The sequence below is a fragment of the Astyanax mexicanus genome, chromosome 3 (assembly GCF_023375975.1).
Source record: "Astyanax mexicanus isolate ESR-SI-001 chromosome 3, AstMex3_surface, whole genome shotgun sequence".
Taxonomy (NCBI): domain Eukaryota; kingdom Metazoa; phylum Chordata; class Actinopteri; order Characiformes; family Acestrorhamphidae; genus Astyanax; species Astyanax mexicanus.
In genome coordinates this window covers 53,879,186-53,891,750 of record NC_064410.1, presented here as the reverse complement: position 1 = coordinate 53,891,750, position 12,565 = coordinate 53,879,186, and the positions used below count along the sequence as shown (strand labels likewise).

The 12,565-nt window shown below is 36.0% G+C and overlaps 1 protein-coding gene across 3 annotated transcripts in view; it reads right to left on the bottom strand.

The window, feature by feature from the left end:
• The window catches only part of cacna1ha (calcium channel, voltage-dependent, T type, alpha 1H subunit a), an 87,445-nt gene extending 77,729 nt beyond the window's left edge, over nucleotides 1-9,716 (bottom strand). The window contains exons 1-3 of one of the 3 annotated variants that reach the window (XM_022683350.2): nucleotides 9,431-9,716; nucleotides 7,273-7,406; nucleotides 4,936-5,033 (exon numbers count right to left, since the gene is read on the bottom strand). In XM_022683350.2, coding sequence (XP_022539071.2) covers nucleotides 4,936-5,033; nucleotides 7,273-7,406; nucleotides 9,431-9,523 — 325 coding nt within the window. In that variant the 5' untranslated portion in view covers nucleotides 9,524-9,716. The remainder of the gene's footprint in view (nucleotides 1-4,935; nucleotides 5,034-7,272; nucleotides 7,407-9,430) is intronic. The other 2 variants (XM_022683349.2, XM_007247849.4) reach the window with 2 other exon arrangements.
• Between the last annotated feature and the right edge of the window lie 2,849 nt (nucleotides 9,717-12,565).

Genomic DNA, 12,565 nt, shown 5'->3' with positions numbered 1-12,565 from the left:
GCTACAGTGGAGCCATTAAAGTCCGGGCAGCAGGGGAGGCTTAACTGAGCGCTGAATCCACAACCAGCTTTGCACAAAATTGGAAATAAACGCACCCCCTGCTCTCTAAACCGATAACTCTATACAGGGCAACAACAATTACGAGACTGGTGCTAGAAACTGTGATTACGTACAACAGCAACAGTTTTTGATTCGTGTCGTCTTTCTGAAGATATCCTGCGGCGATCAAAAGCGACTGTTTTGCACGTCATCCTGAGGAGATTACCAGAAGAAATACCACAGATGCTTCCATCAGATCGGTGTCATGTTTCCACCAATTTGCAGCGGATGTAGGGCTGTGTAATGTATACAGAACTAAGTGCTCAGTAACTGGTCTTTCCCATACCGCCTCCTCATATGTGTGGCTAAGAAACATCACCCATCTGTTTATAACCAGACATCATGTAGCTTTGCTGTCTGTCTCTGTTCTGATTTATCTAACTGATGGATGCTGATGGGAGTTGTGGGGGCCGAGCAGGCCCTTATTGAAGACTCTGTTGATGGAAGTTGGAAGCTGATGGACTTTTAGAGGTCTGAGGCTAATAGAGCTAACAATTAATAGAAGATTATACCCCAATAATTAGCTTCTAGTAATCCTACAAATTAGCAAAACTATAAATACAATAAATGTAATATTCTACTATTGTTTTAGCTATGCTTTGTAAACTATATGGACAAACGTATTGAAAGAGCTGCTCATTCCTAGTTTCCTCTAAATTTGTTAGAGTAACTGCCCTGAACCTACCATTGTATTATTTCTTCAATTTGATTCTCCTCATTTACTTTTAGGACTTTTTTTATTGACAGATCCTAATGTTCTGATTGGATGAAAATATTATTTTCTATTTAACTCTGATGTTATGGATATGATGGTCTGTTTTCATATCATGACTGTTCTTCTAAAAGAGGATTAATTATTATATTAGGATTATTATTATACCCCTATACTGTGACACATTACTTTGGAGACTCTGTTGAAGAAAGTTTGAAGTTGATGGACTTTTATAACCCATCAATTAGCTTCTAGAAACCCAACAAATTAGCAAAAAACTAACATAATTAATGTAATATTCTATTCTTTTTTTTAGCAATGCATTGTAAACTATATGTACAAACATATTGGAAGAGCTGATCATTCATAGTTTCCAATGAATTCAAAAGTATTAAAAAGTGTTTATCCTGCTTTTGTTAGAGTAACTGTTCTTTCATTTGGTTGTCCTTATTTCCTTAAGTTTTTAGGACAGTTGATGTAAAAATGTAAATATTTATAAAGGATTCACAAACTTTCACGCACCACTGTTGCAGTGTTTTTTTAATCTACAGATCCAAATGTTCCAATTGAATAAAAATACTATTTTTTATTTAACTCAGATGATATGCATATGATTATGTGTTTCCTTCTAAAATAAGACAAAAAAACTACTGTGTTTAATATACCCCAATACTACGATACTTTACTTTGGAGACTCTGTTGATGGAAGTTGGAAGCTGATGGACTTTTAGAGGCTAATAGAGCTAACAATTAACAGAAGCTTATTCCCCACCAATTAGCTTCTAGTAATCCCACAAATTAGCAAAATTATAATTACAATAAATGTAATATTCTACTATTGTTTTAGCTATGCATTATAAAGGATATGGACAAACATATTAAAAGCAGTGCTCATTCCTAGTTTCCTCTAAATTTAAAAGAATTTAAAAAGAGAGTTTATCCTGCTTTTGTTACAGTAACTGTCCAGAATCTACCTTTGTCGTATTTCTTTAATTTGGTTTTCCTTATTTACTTTTAGGACTTTATAGACCTGAGTTTAATGGAGCTAAAAATTAATAGGATTTTATACCCCACTAATTAGCTTCTAGTAATGCCACAAAGTAGCAACATTACAAACATTACAAACATTTAGAAAGTCTGATTAAGGTTTAAGGACAGTTGATGTAGAAATGTAGATTTATAAAGGATTCACAAACCTTAAAGCACTGCTGTTGTAGTGTTATTTATCTTTAGATTCTAATATTCTGATTGGATAAAATATTATTTTCGTTTTAAGTTAGATGATATGGATATGATGGTGTGTTTTCATACCATTACTGTTCTCATAAAATTAGATAAAAAACAATGCTTGTATATCCTCTTGCTTGCAGTAAACTGTGTTTAATTTTGCCCTATACTGCGATATTTTACTTTGTTTATGGAAGTTGGAAGCTGATGGACTTTTAGAGGTCTGAGGCTAATGGAGATAACAATTAATAGAAGCTTATACCCCACCAATTAGCTTCTAGAAATCCTACAATTTAGCAAAATTACAAACACAATTAATGCAATATTCTACTATTGTTTTATGCATTGTAAACTATATGGACAAACGTATTGGAAGAGCTGCTCATTTCCTCTGAATTCAAGGGTATTAAAAAGAGTATATCCTGTATTTGTTACAGTAACTGTCCAGAATCTACCTTTGTCCTATTTCTTTAATTTGGTTTTCCTTATTTATTTTTAGGACATTTAGGCCTTTAGAGACCTGAGTCTAATGGAGCTAAAAACTAATAGGATTTTATACCCCACTAATTAGCTTCTAGTAATCCCACAAAATAGCAACATTACAAACATAATTTATGTAATATTATACTATTGTTTTAGCTATGCATTGTACACTATACAGACAGACATACTGAAAGAGCTGCTCATTAATAGTTTTCTCTGAATTCAAGGGTTCAGGGGTGGGTTTCCCGAAAACGATCAACCTTAGCGAATAACGAACGAAGTAACGAATGACGTGAGTAAAGAACGAGCCAGTTCTGCGAGTGTTTCCCAAAGAGCTTCGCAACGTGAAAATTAACGAACGAGGTTAAAGAACGTCTTTGTTGACTCCTCCCCCGAAACAGCGCACTTAATCGATCCACAAATATCGATTCAACACTGCCAATATGCAGTATTTATTCACTATTACACCCTAAAAACGTAGAAATGTGTTGTAATCAACAACATTATACAAATTATAATATTTAAATTACAAAAGGATGTACTTTGGCATTAATAAAATACTCCTAAAGATACATATGACTAAATAAATACTCGAAAATCTAATCTATTTTAAAACATTAAACTTTTTTTTACTTTTTTAAAAATATTATTGTTAATATATATTATATTAATAGATGTTATACTAATATTATTAATAGTAATATTGATAGTAATATTAATTTATTATTATAATTATTAATAATATAAAAATAATATAATAATACATATATATATATATATATATTAAAACCAAAAGGAGTATGTTTTATTATACTTTATACACTCTGTAAAGCTCCAGCTCATCCTAAATCACCATCTCAGTTGGGTTTAGGTCAGGGGATTGTGAAGGCCATGCACCTTTTTGTTTACTAGATTATTCCATATGCGTCAATTAATAGTTTTCATGGTTTTAATATTAATCGACAATAAAAAAAAAATTAAATAAAAACATTGAATGTGTCCAACTTTTGATTGGTATTTATGAGCTGACACACCCCAGAGTTTGCCCAGATGAACGGCCACAATGTTGGTTAGAAGCACCTGATTAAGGAATAATATTAAATATTACCTGCACATTCACCGATACCCTTTACAATACGTGTAGGTGTGATTAAAGACACCGCAGGCGTCCCCTGCACCGGACCTACAGTACCAGGAATTTTACCAATATCATGGAAATATATTGTGTTGTGCTGTAATTCCCTGGTTGGAAGTGTATATAAGTGTGTGTATGGCACAGTAACAGCCTGATTACAGAATCCACGGACTTGGTGACTTTGCAGCTTTGCTTAGACCGTGAGCATCATCTGCAGGAATCTGGATTTTAATTATTTATTCGTGGGTTCGATTGGTCAATTCCAATGTGCCCAGTTAGATTACAAGCCACAGACAAAGTTGGCATTATAATATAATATAATATAATATAATATAATATAATATAATAAATCATTCACTCACTTACTCACTCATCGTCAACCGCTTTATCTGTTAAGGGTCGCGGGGGAGGGGAGGGGGGGGGGGGGGTTGGAGTCTATACCAGCCGGCATCGGGCGGAATGCAGTATACACCCTGGACAGGCCGCCAATCCGTCGCAGGGCAGACATACACACAGGCACTTCCACTCACACACTCACACCTAAGGGGCAATTTTTAAGTCTTTGGACTGTGGGAGGAAACCGGAGCACCCGCAGACACGGGAAATAATATAATATAATGTAATGTAATGTAATGTAATGTAATGTAATGTAATGTAATATAATATAATATAATATAATAATTATAGAATTATAGAATTATAGAATTAATTGTAACATAATATAATTGCTTCAACCACGGAAATTATATTTTTTCTCCCTCAATATTGGCGGTCCCTGGTGTTTAAGGTGCTGAACTGCAAGTCGAGGTCCCCTAAAGAAGCTCTTAAGAATAACGAGTGGGTCAGGGCACTCGTTAATCTGCGAGTGAGTTTACGTAGTACTTTAGTTACGCACCGGTTTGGGAAACACTCTTTAATTAACGATCAATCTTAAGTACGAGTTAACGAAGTTCTTAGCGTTACGAAGCTTTCGGGAAACCCACCCCAGATCAGTTAATGAGTTTCTTTATTTGGAGAGTTTTCTCCCTCTGTTTGGTTTGGTTTCACACAGGCATAAACCTAAATGCTGCGCTTACAAACACAGTGTTTTTAATGGGATGTACAAAGCATGGCTCACACGGCTGTGAGTAGTAAACGCAGCACAGACACACACGTGTAAACAGCAGCGCTTGTTCATAGCTGTGGTAATTATCATTATCTAGGTAATAAATCAGATTAAACTGTGCCTTATCAGCAGAGTCTAGCTGTTGGGAGTTGTGGGGATGCGGCAGGCACTTACTGGGGACTCTGTTGATGGCTTTTAGAGGCCTGAGCACACGCACAGTCCGGATGGCTGACAGGCTGGCGTTGTGGCCGTCCAGTGAGTACTCCAACATCCTGCGGCAGAACAAAGCACAGAGAAAACAATTCAGCCTCTACAATCAGCTCTGGACACTAAAGGTCACTCTGTAGGCAACTCAGGCTGACCTTTCCTTCTGAGCATCTCTTATTGATTACATCAGAGCAGAATGAGAAGCAGTCCTGGCTCAACAGACACATCAGAGATGCTTATTGATGCTTTCAATTATAAAATAAATAACTAGAAAGAAATAACTGTGAAAAGTTTACTTACACAATTTCCCCCCTTACTGTACATCAAGACAGTCTAGATGTCAAGACATGTTTGATGACTAGATCTACAAGATAGAGCTACAAGGCTAATTTAGCTATGAATTAATGGTAGCTTATACCACGCCAATTAGCTAATACGTAATCTCTCACATGGCCAATGTTACAGACAGAAATGATGTTTAAGGTGATGCTATTGTGCTACATTAGCTTTGTACACTATGTACACTAAATGGATAAAAATGGGCACCTGCTCATTCATTGTTTTTTCCTAAATCAATTGTATTTTAGTGAAGCAACTGTATTAGATTTTGGAGAATTGCTGAGAGGATCTGACTACATTTAGTGACTCAACTCATCCCAAAGCTCAATGCTGGGTCCTATTCTATTGGTAATTCTTCTTTACAGGGACTAGTGAAGCTGTGTGTGTTCATTAGCTCAGTCAGTCAGCAGTCTGCAACACATATATAGTACAGGTGGGCAATATGGTTCTAAAATAATATCACGATATTTCAGGGTATTTTTGCAATAACGATATACTTGGCGATATAGGAAAACAGAAAAATAATAAATTACTTTCCGGAATATAGTATAAGAGTATAACAGCATAATCATAATGTGGCAAAATAAATAACATACCATAAAATAATAAAATGCAGCAAAAAATATTGCAGAATATTTAGTGCATGTATATAAACTGCAAACTAAAATTATACAATTATACAATAAATACACCTAAAGCTTCACAGTAAATAATAGACTACTTTTAAGACAGAACATCTCTAATATCACCATATGGATTTTTAATATCACGATATTTCTGTGTCACGATATATTGTGCACGATATAATATTGCCCACAGCTAATATATAGTATATTTTAGTCCATTTTTGATAACAGTACATTATTTCAGAAATGTACTGACATCACATTAGTAAACCTCAGTTTACTAATGTATAAGCTCACACATTTCACATTACTCAAGTTAACTCATTGGTAAGCTCAGTTCAGAGATAATGCAGTTTCTGTAAATATGCATGATTAAAGCTCACATTGCTAATTTGTGCTATATATTCTAATTCAATTCAATTCAATTTTATTTATATAGCACTTTTTACAACAGAAGTTTTTACAAAGCAGCTTTACAGAGAAAAACAGGTCCACGCTTCTAATGAGCATCACCACAGAGATGCCAATTATTGTGGTGACAACTGTGGCAAGGAAAAACTCCCTTACATTAAGAGGAAGAAACCTTATCACCTATATATTACTATTACTTGTTAGATATGATTACCAGTAAACAACTAAACAATTTTATCTAATGAATTCCTTTATTAAAGTTTTGCATTTGTATTATTTGTATTCAGACACCTGCTTATGCATAGTTGCCTTTAAAAAGGTAGTAATAGTGAGTTTATTTGGCCTTTTTCAAAGGTTATTATAGAGAGTTTATTTGTTTTTTTTGTCCTTTTTTATTGCAGTAACAGCCTTTATGATTTATTGAATACAGTTTGAAACAATATTTGAGTATTTAAAGGCAAGACAGCATTAGTGAGGGTTCTGTTATACATGCAATGCTTTTTATAGCGATTAAACAAACTGTGCATAAGTAAGTAACTAAATGCATGCCACAGTAACGGGTGCATCATTAAGTAGCTGAACTCACTTATTAACCGTGAGTGTCTGGATACTGTTGTACGTATAGTGTAAAGCCTACAGTTGGTGAAGCATTGTGGGTAGCAACCTACATTTCATTATTTGCAAACCCTGCTGACTGACTACATTCCAGATTACATTAAAATGTAAACTGCAGAATAATTTGATTTGGCAAACTATTCCTAAGTACCTAAATAGACAGACAACAATTTAAAAAATGACACAAACAATGCAATTTCTAGACAATATCATTTGTACTCAATAACTGTCCTCTGCAAAAAAAATGTCTCTGAGAAATGCATTTGCTGAAGACTTGATCATCAGGCACATTAGGAAGGAGCGCATCCCTCACCCGGCCATGACGATGAAGAAGTCCAGACGGTTCCACGTGTCTCCGAGGTAACACGCCGGTCCAAAAATCCCCAGAGCCATCATCTTGATGACCATCTCCACAGCAAAGAAGGCGAAGATGCAGTCATCAAACGCCTGTAGACAGAGGCAGACTTTTAATTTACACTTAAGTATGACGTGCTGTCAAAATAAAGCAGCCACTTCCCTGCAGGTTAGCCCTGCATCAACTGAACGACTTTAAACAGAAGGTTTATACGGCCAAAACAATTAATATGTGTGTGTAAAAATAGGGATAAACTAAATACTTTGTAAACCAAAAAAAAAAATTGCAACCAAAAATATTCGGCAAAAAAAGCACAAATAATGAAATGACAGAATAATTAATTTTGTTTCAGATATGTTTTTCTATTATAAATATTTTTTAATAGTTACTGATGTAGATATGAAGCTAAATATGTGACTTGAATTGCTCTTTAAAAAATATACCAATAATTAAAACAGCACTGCTGAGGTAATACTGCTATAAGGTACTTTGTTTATATTATATACATTTTAAATAGTTACTGATGTAGATATGAAGCTAAATATGTGACTTGAACATGTAGCACTGCTCAAAAATGTACCAATTATTAGTTTTTTTAAATAGTTACTGATGTACAGGGGTTGGACAGTGAAACTGAAACACCTGGTTTTAGACCACATTAATTTATTGTGGTGATGGACAGTTCTGGTGGAAACAGGAGAGTTGAGGTGCACATTGAATTTTGCCGTGATTTGGGCAGCCGTGGTTTCATGTTTTTTTGTATATAATCCGGGTTAGCACCCGAACATCCCTTTCAGACAGCTTCCTCTTACAGCATCCACAGTTAATCCTGTTGGATGTGGTTGGTCCTTCTTGGAGGTATGCTGACATTATCCTGGATACCGTGGCTCTTAATACATCACAAATACTTGCTGTCTTTGTCACAGATGCGCCAGCAAGACGTGCACCAACAATTTGTCCTCTTTTGAACTCTGGTATGTCACCCATAGTGTTGTGTGCATTACAATATTTGGAGCAAAACTGTGCTCTTACCCTGCTAATTGAACCTTCACACTCTGCTCTTACTGGTGCAATGTGCAGTTAATGAAGATTGGCCATCAGGCTGCGCTAAAATGACTGGTGTTTCAGTTTCATTGTCCAAACCCTGTAGTAAGCTAAATATGTGACTTGAATATGTAGCACTGCTCAAAAATATACCAATGATTAAAACAGAACTGCTGAGGTAATTATGTTTTATTGTACTTTTATTGTTTGTAGTTTAAAATTGTAGTTTTGAAAATTAAGACATTTAATAAAACTTATGATGAAAAAGAAAACATATTAGGTATATCAGGTATTCATTAATCAGTATTCTGAGTATCCCAGTAATCCATTTTTTTATTTTGCATGGTTGGTTTGCATGGGTTTCAGACAGAAATGTCATTTCTGTGCATGCTTAATAAAAAGGATTGGCGCTTTGGCAATAGAAGATTCACAAATCAAATCATCCTGAAGTCATTATCTATCATGCCAGTCCTGGGGGAAGGAGTGGGAGTACAGGACATGAGTTATTGGTATTGTGGATCTTCAGGTCATGGCCCAGATTGACCCAGGTCTCCTAAACCTCACTGATCCGGCTGGCAGAGAGGGCTGGACCCTCGCCTTTCCCACAGCCCCGCCGGTCCCCTGCCGGGGGCACTAGGCAGAGCTGCAGGGAATCAATGTGCTACACAAACAACATGCTTCTCTTCCTGACATCTGGCCAGGCCTCCGCTGAACCCTCAGACCTGTGCCCAGCAGGAATTGGAATAAACACTGGAACCACGATGGAAACGAGCTATAAATGGCTGTGCCCAAATTTAATCTGGGCTTTAAGAAGCACTAGAAAGAGAAAAATCATATACTGACAGACTTTGAAAAAATATATGCAGGGACACAATCTGCCACCTGCCAGTGGGCACAAGAATGCAGTGTGGGAAGAAGGGAAAAAAGAGCACAGCAATGAGGGTGAGTGTGTGTGTGTGTGTGTGTGTGTGTGTGTGTGCGTGTGTGTGTGTGAGAGAGAGAGAAAGAGTGTGTCTTTGCCAACTGGCTTACCTCATCACATCAAAAGTGTCATCAAAAGATCAAGGCTTACCCGCAGTATGATACACCACTCGGACTGGCACGCGACGTCCTCGCAGGGCTGGTACATGCCCAGGGTCACACAGTTCAGCAGGATGACCAGCATGCTCACATGCTCGAACCAGGTGGATCATAGTTAAGGAAAAACACTTAAAACACTTCATAAGAGAAAAAATATTACCATTATATTGAAATTACCATCTAAAATAAAAGATGCATAATCATGTTGAACAGTTCACCAACCTGTAATAACCTGGCAATGCTACTCCAGACCAGAATGTTGTGACTGCACTATGTAACTTTGGTGAAGCTGCACAAAATCTCTCTCAAGAACTGTGCAATAAAGTAAAATAAAGTTGTATTTGTGTAAAATCATATACATTATATATATATATATATATATATATATATATATATATATATATATATATATATATAGGATTTTCTTTCGCTTCAAATGCCGGTTCTGTATCTTTCAGCTTGCCAACAAGTGCACGTGTAAAGCTGGTAAAGAAGGGGCACTTAAAGTGTGATTTGTATTTACTGCAGCAAAGTTAAAGTAAATTACACTCCCAACAGTAGTGAGTACCCAGGTGCAAAATATTTTCATGCTTTATTCTATTCTGTACTCTTTCTTTTTTTTTTTTTTTTTTTTTTACAAAATATTTATTATTTTTACCAGTTTTGTATTTGTTTTTATATTTACATTTCAAGTTTGCATATATGTATATAGTTTTTAATTTTGTGTGTATTATGGTAAAACTGTATCAATCTGATAATTTTGTTAAAGAACCCTTATTATAATAGTTATTGTTATTATAGTAAATATCCAGTGTACTAAATCACAATTACTCAAACTCTTAGTCTGCTAGGACTGTCAAGGTCTTAGCAATCCGCCTGGTGCTGCTCATGTATTCTGATACAGTAAAAAAAAAAAGTACTACTGAAAATAATTGTTGATTTCTAAGGCATTTACAACCTAATTAGTAACCATTAATGAACTAATTGTAAACCATTTATAGACCCTTTATAAAGGTAGTGTTATTTTAAAGTGGTACCGAAAACTCTTGCGTGAACTGATTTAAAGTCTGTACATTCCAAAATAAAAAAATAAAAAATTTTGATCAAAACATGATTCATTTCATGAAGATTTACAAATTCTGGAAGATTTTTATCTCAAATAATGACATTTTTGAGCAGTTCAATGTTTTCTGGTATAAAAAATAACAGCATGTGGCAGTTTTCTAACATAGCTGTATTATAACAAGTAAAATAAAAACGGACAAAACAGAGAAAAAAAAACGGTTCAAAGGGTTTAAAGACTCACATGCAACACTATATGGAAAAAAATTGGGACACCTGCTCAGTCATTGTTTTTCTGCAATCAAGTAAGTTAATATCGTCACATTCAGGTCATCACCAAAACAGTGATTACTAAACCATTTACATTTACATCCACACTGATCAGACAGGAGAAGTAAACAACATTGACTATTAATTAGTCCAGATCATTTTGCAATCATGTAAACACCTGAGCTGAAACCCTTCAAGGATGCAATCAGCTTCCCGAGGGCCTAAATCACAGGATCAAACCATGAGCCTCTCCTGCCTCATGTTTAATGCAGGCCCAGTACCCGACAAGTGACCTACAATACTACATGAACAACATTGATTATCTGGTCACAGTGGCATCTCTCAAGAGGTGGGATCTACATATTAGGCAGTAAGTTAACAGTCAGTTCTTGAAGTTGATTTATTGGAAGCAGAAAAAATGACCTTTAAAAATGTGATACATTTTGACCAGCAGGGTCAAATTGGAACGGCAGAAAATCTCTAAAGCATCAGGCAGATCTTGTGGAGTGTTCCTGGTATGCAAGGGTCAGTACGGAAAAAAATGGGACACCTCAATCATTGTTTTTCTGTAATTAAGTATATTTACTAAAGTGTTCATGCTGTTTTTGTTGGTGTAACTGCTTCTACTGTCCAGGAAATGGGTTCTATTTGATTGTGTGGCATTGTGACAAGGATTTGATTGCACTCAGCAACAACAGCGTACATAAGGTCAGGATGTTTGATCAACTTATATCCCCAGCTTATCCCAAAAGTATCAGATAAAGCACTCTCAATTCCATAGACTGTAACCTATCTCATTAAAAAAAGAAGTCCAGGATAAAAGAGTAAGGTAGAGTGAGGTAAAGGTCCACAATGAAGAAAGGACAATAGTTGAACTTGGGAAATGGTTATGGGCACCTAAAGCTCACTGATGTGATCTATGTGGGTTACACTTCAAATAATGCTGGACATTATTTATTAGCCCATTCATCATAAAAAGGTCACACGATGTAAAGGGCAGCTTTCTTTTCTAAATGGCATGGGAAAAAAAAGTTGCAATGTTATCTTACGACAGCGATGAAATATAAAAATCTATGATTTAGGACTTAATTAAGCTTTTTATCGCAACGTCAGCACTGGAGGATCTGAGCCACCACCTCCCTGCTACTCTGGAGGGCAAGACGAGCCAAGAGCTTTTTAATAAAACCTAAGCAGACACATCCTCCTCCTAGGTGAACGTTTGAGCCACTGAACGTCTGGTGAAACGCGTCTTCCCCTGTGCCAGCATGTTAATTAAAAAAGCTCTGGTTATGAGCAAGAGGCAGAACAGATATTGTTTAGCGAATGGAAATTGGAAATTTCATTATTATGCTTGGGTTAGCCGGTTTTGATTATTGTGCTCCCTGTAGGAGCCGGACTGAATGTAAACTACACTGCTTTAAGCGCTCTCTCAAAACCACAGAGGCTAATACCTTTCAATGACAAAAGCAAATTAGGCCTCTGGCTTGAATCACAATCGTTCCAAAGCAGTTTAATCTCCTGGATAAAAAACAGCCAGCTAATTCAGAACTACACTGCCATGCCAAATGTCATGGGAATAGCAGTATGTAAATTGCTTATAATGTGTTTCCCCAAGGGATGCTTCGAACAATAGGGGCATGGGGTGTGCTCATGGCAAGGCCACATAAATTATTTTAGTTCCACTGAGGCCTGAAAGGGGGTGCCAGATGGATGGGACATCCATTTCTAATGCAATTAATTAACATTCGTTAATCCACAGTCTCACGTGTATATTGAGAACACACCATAGAAGGCA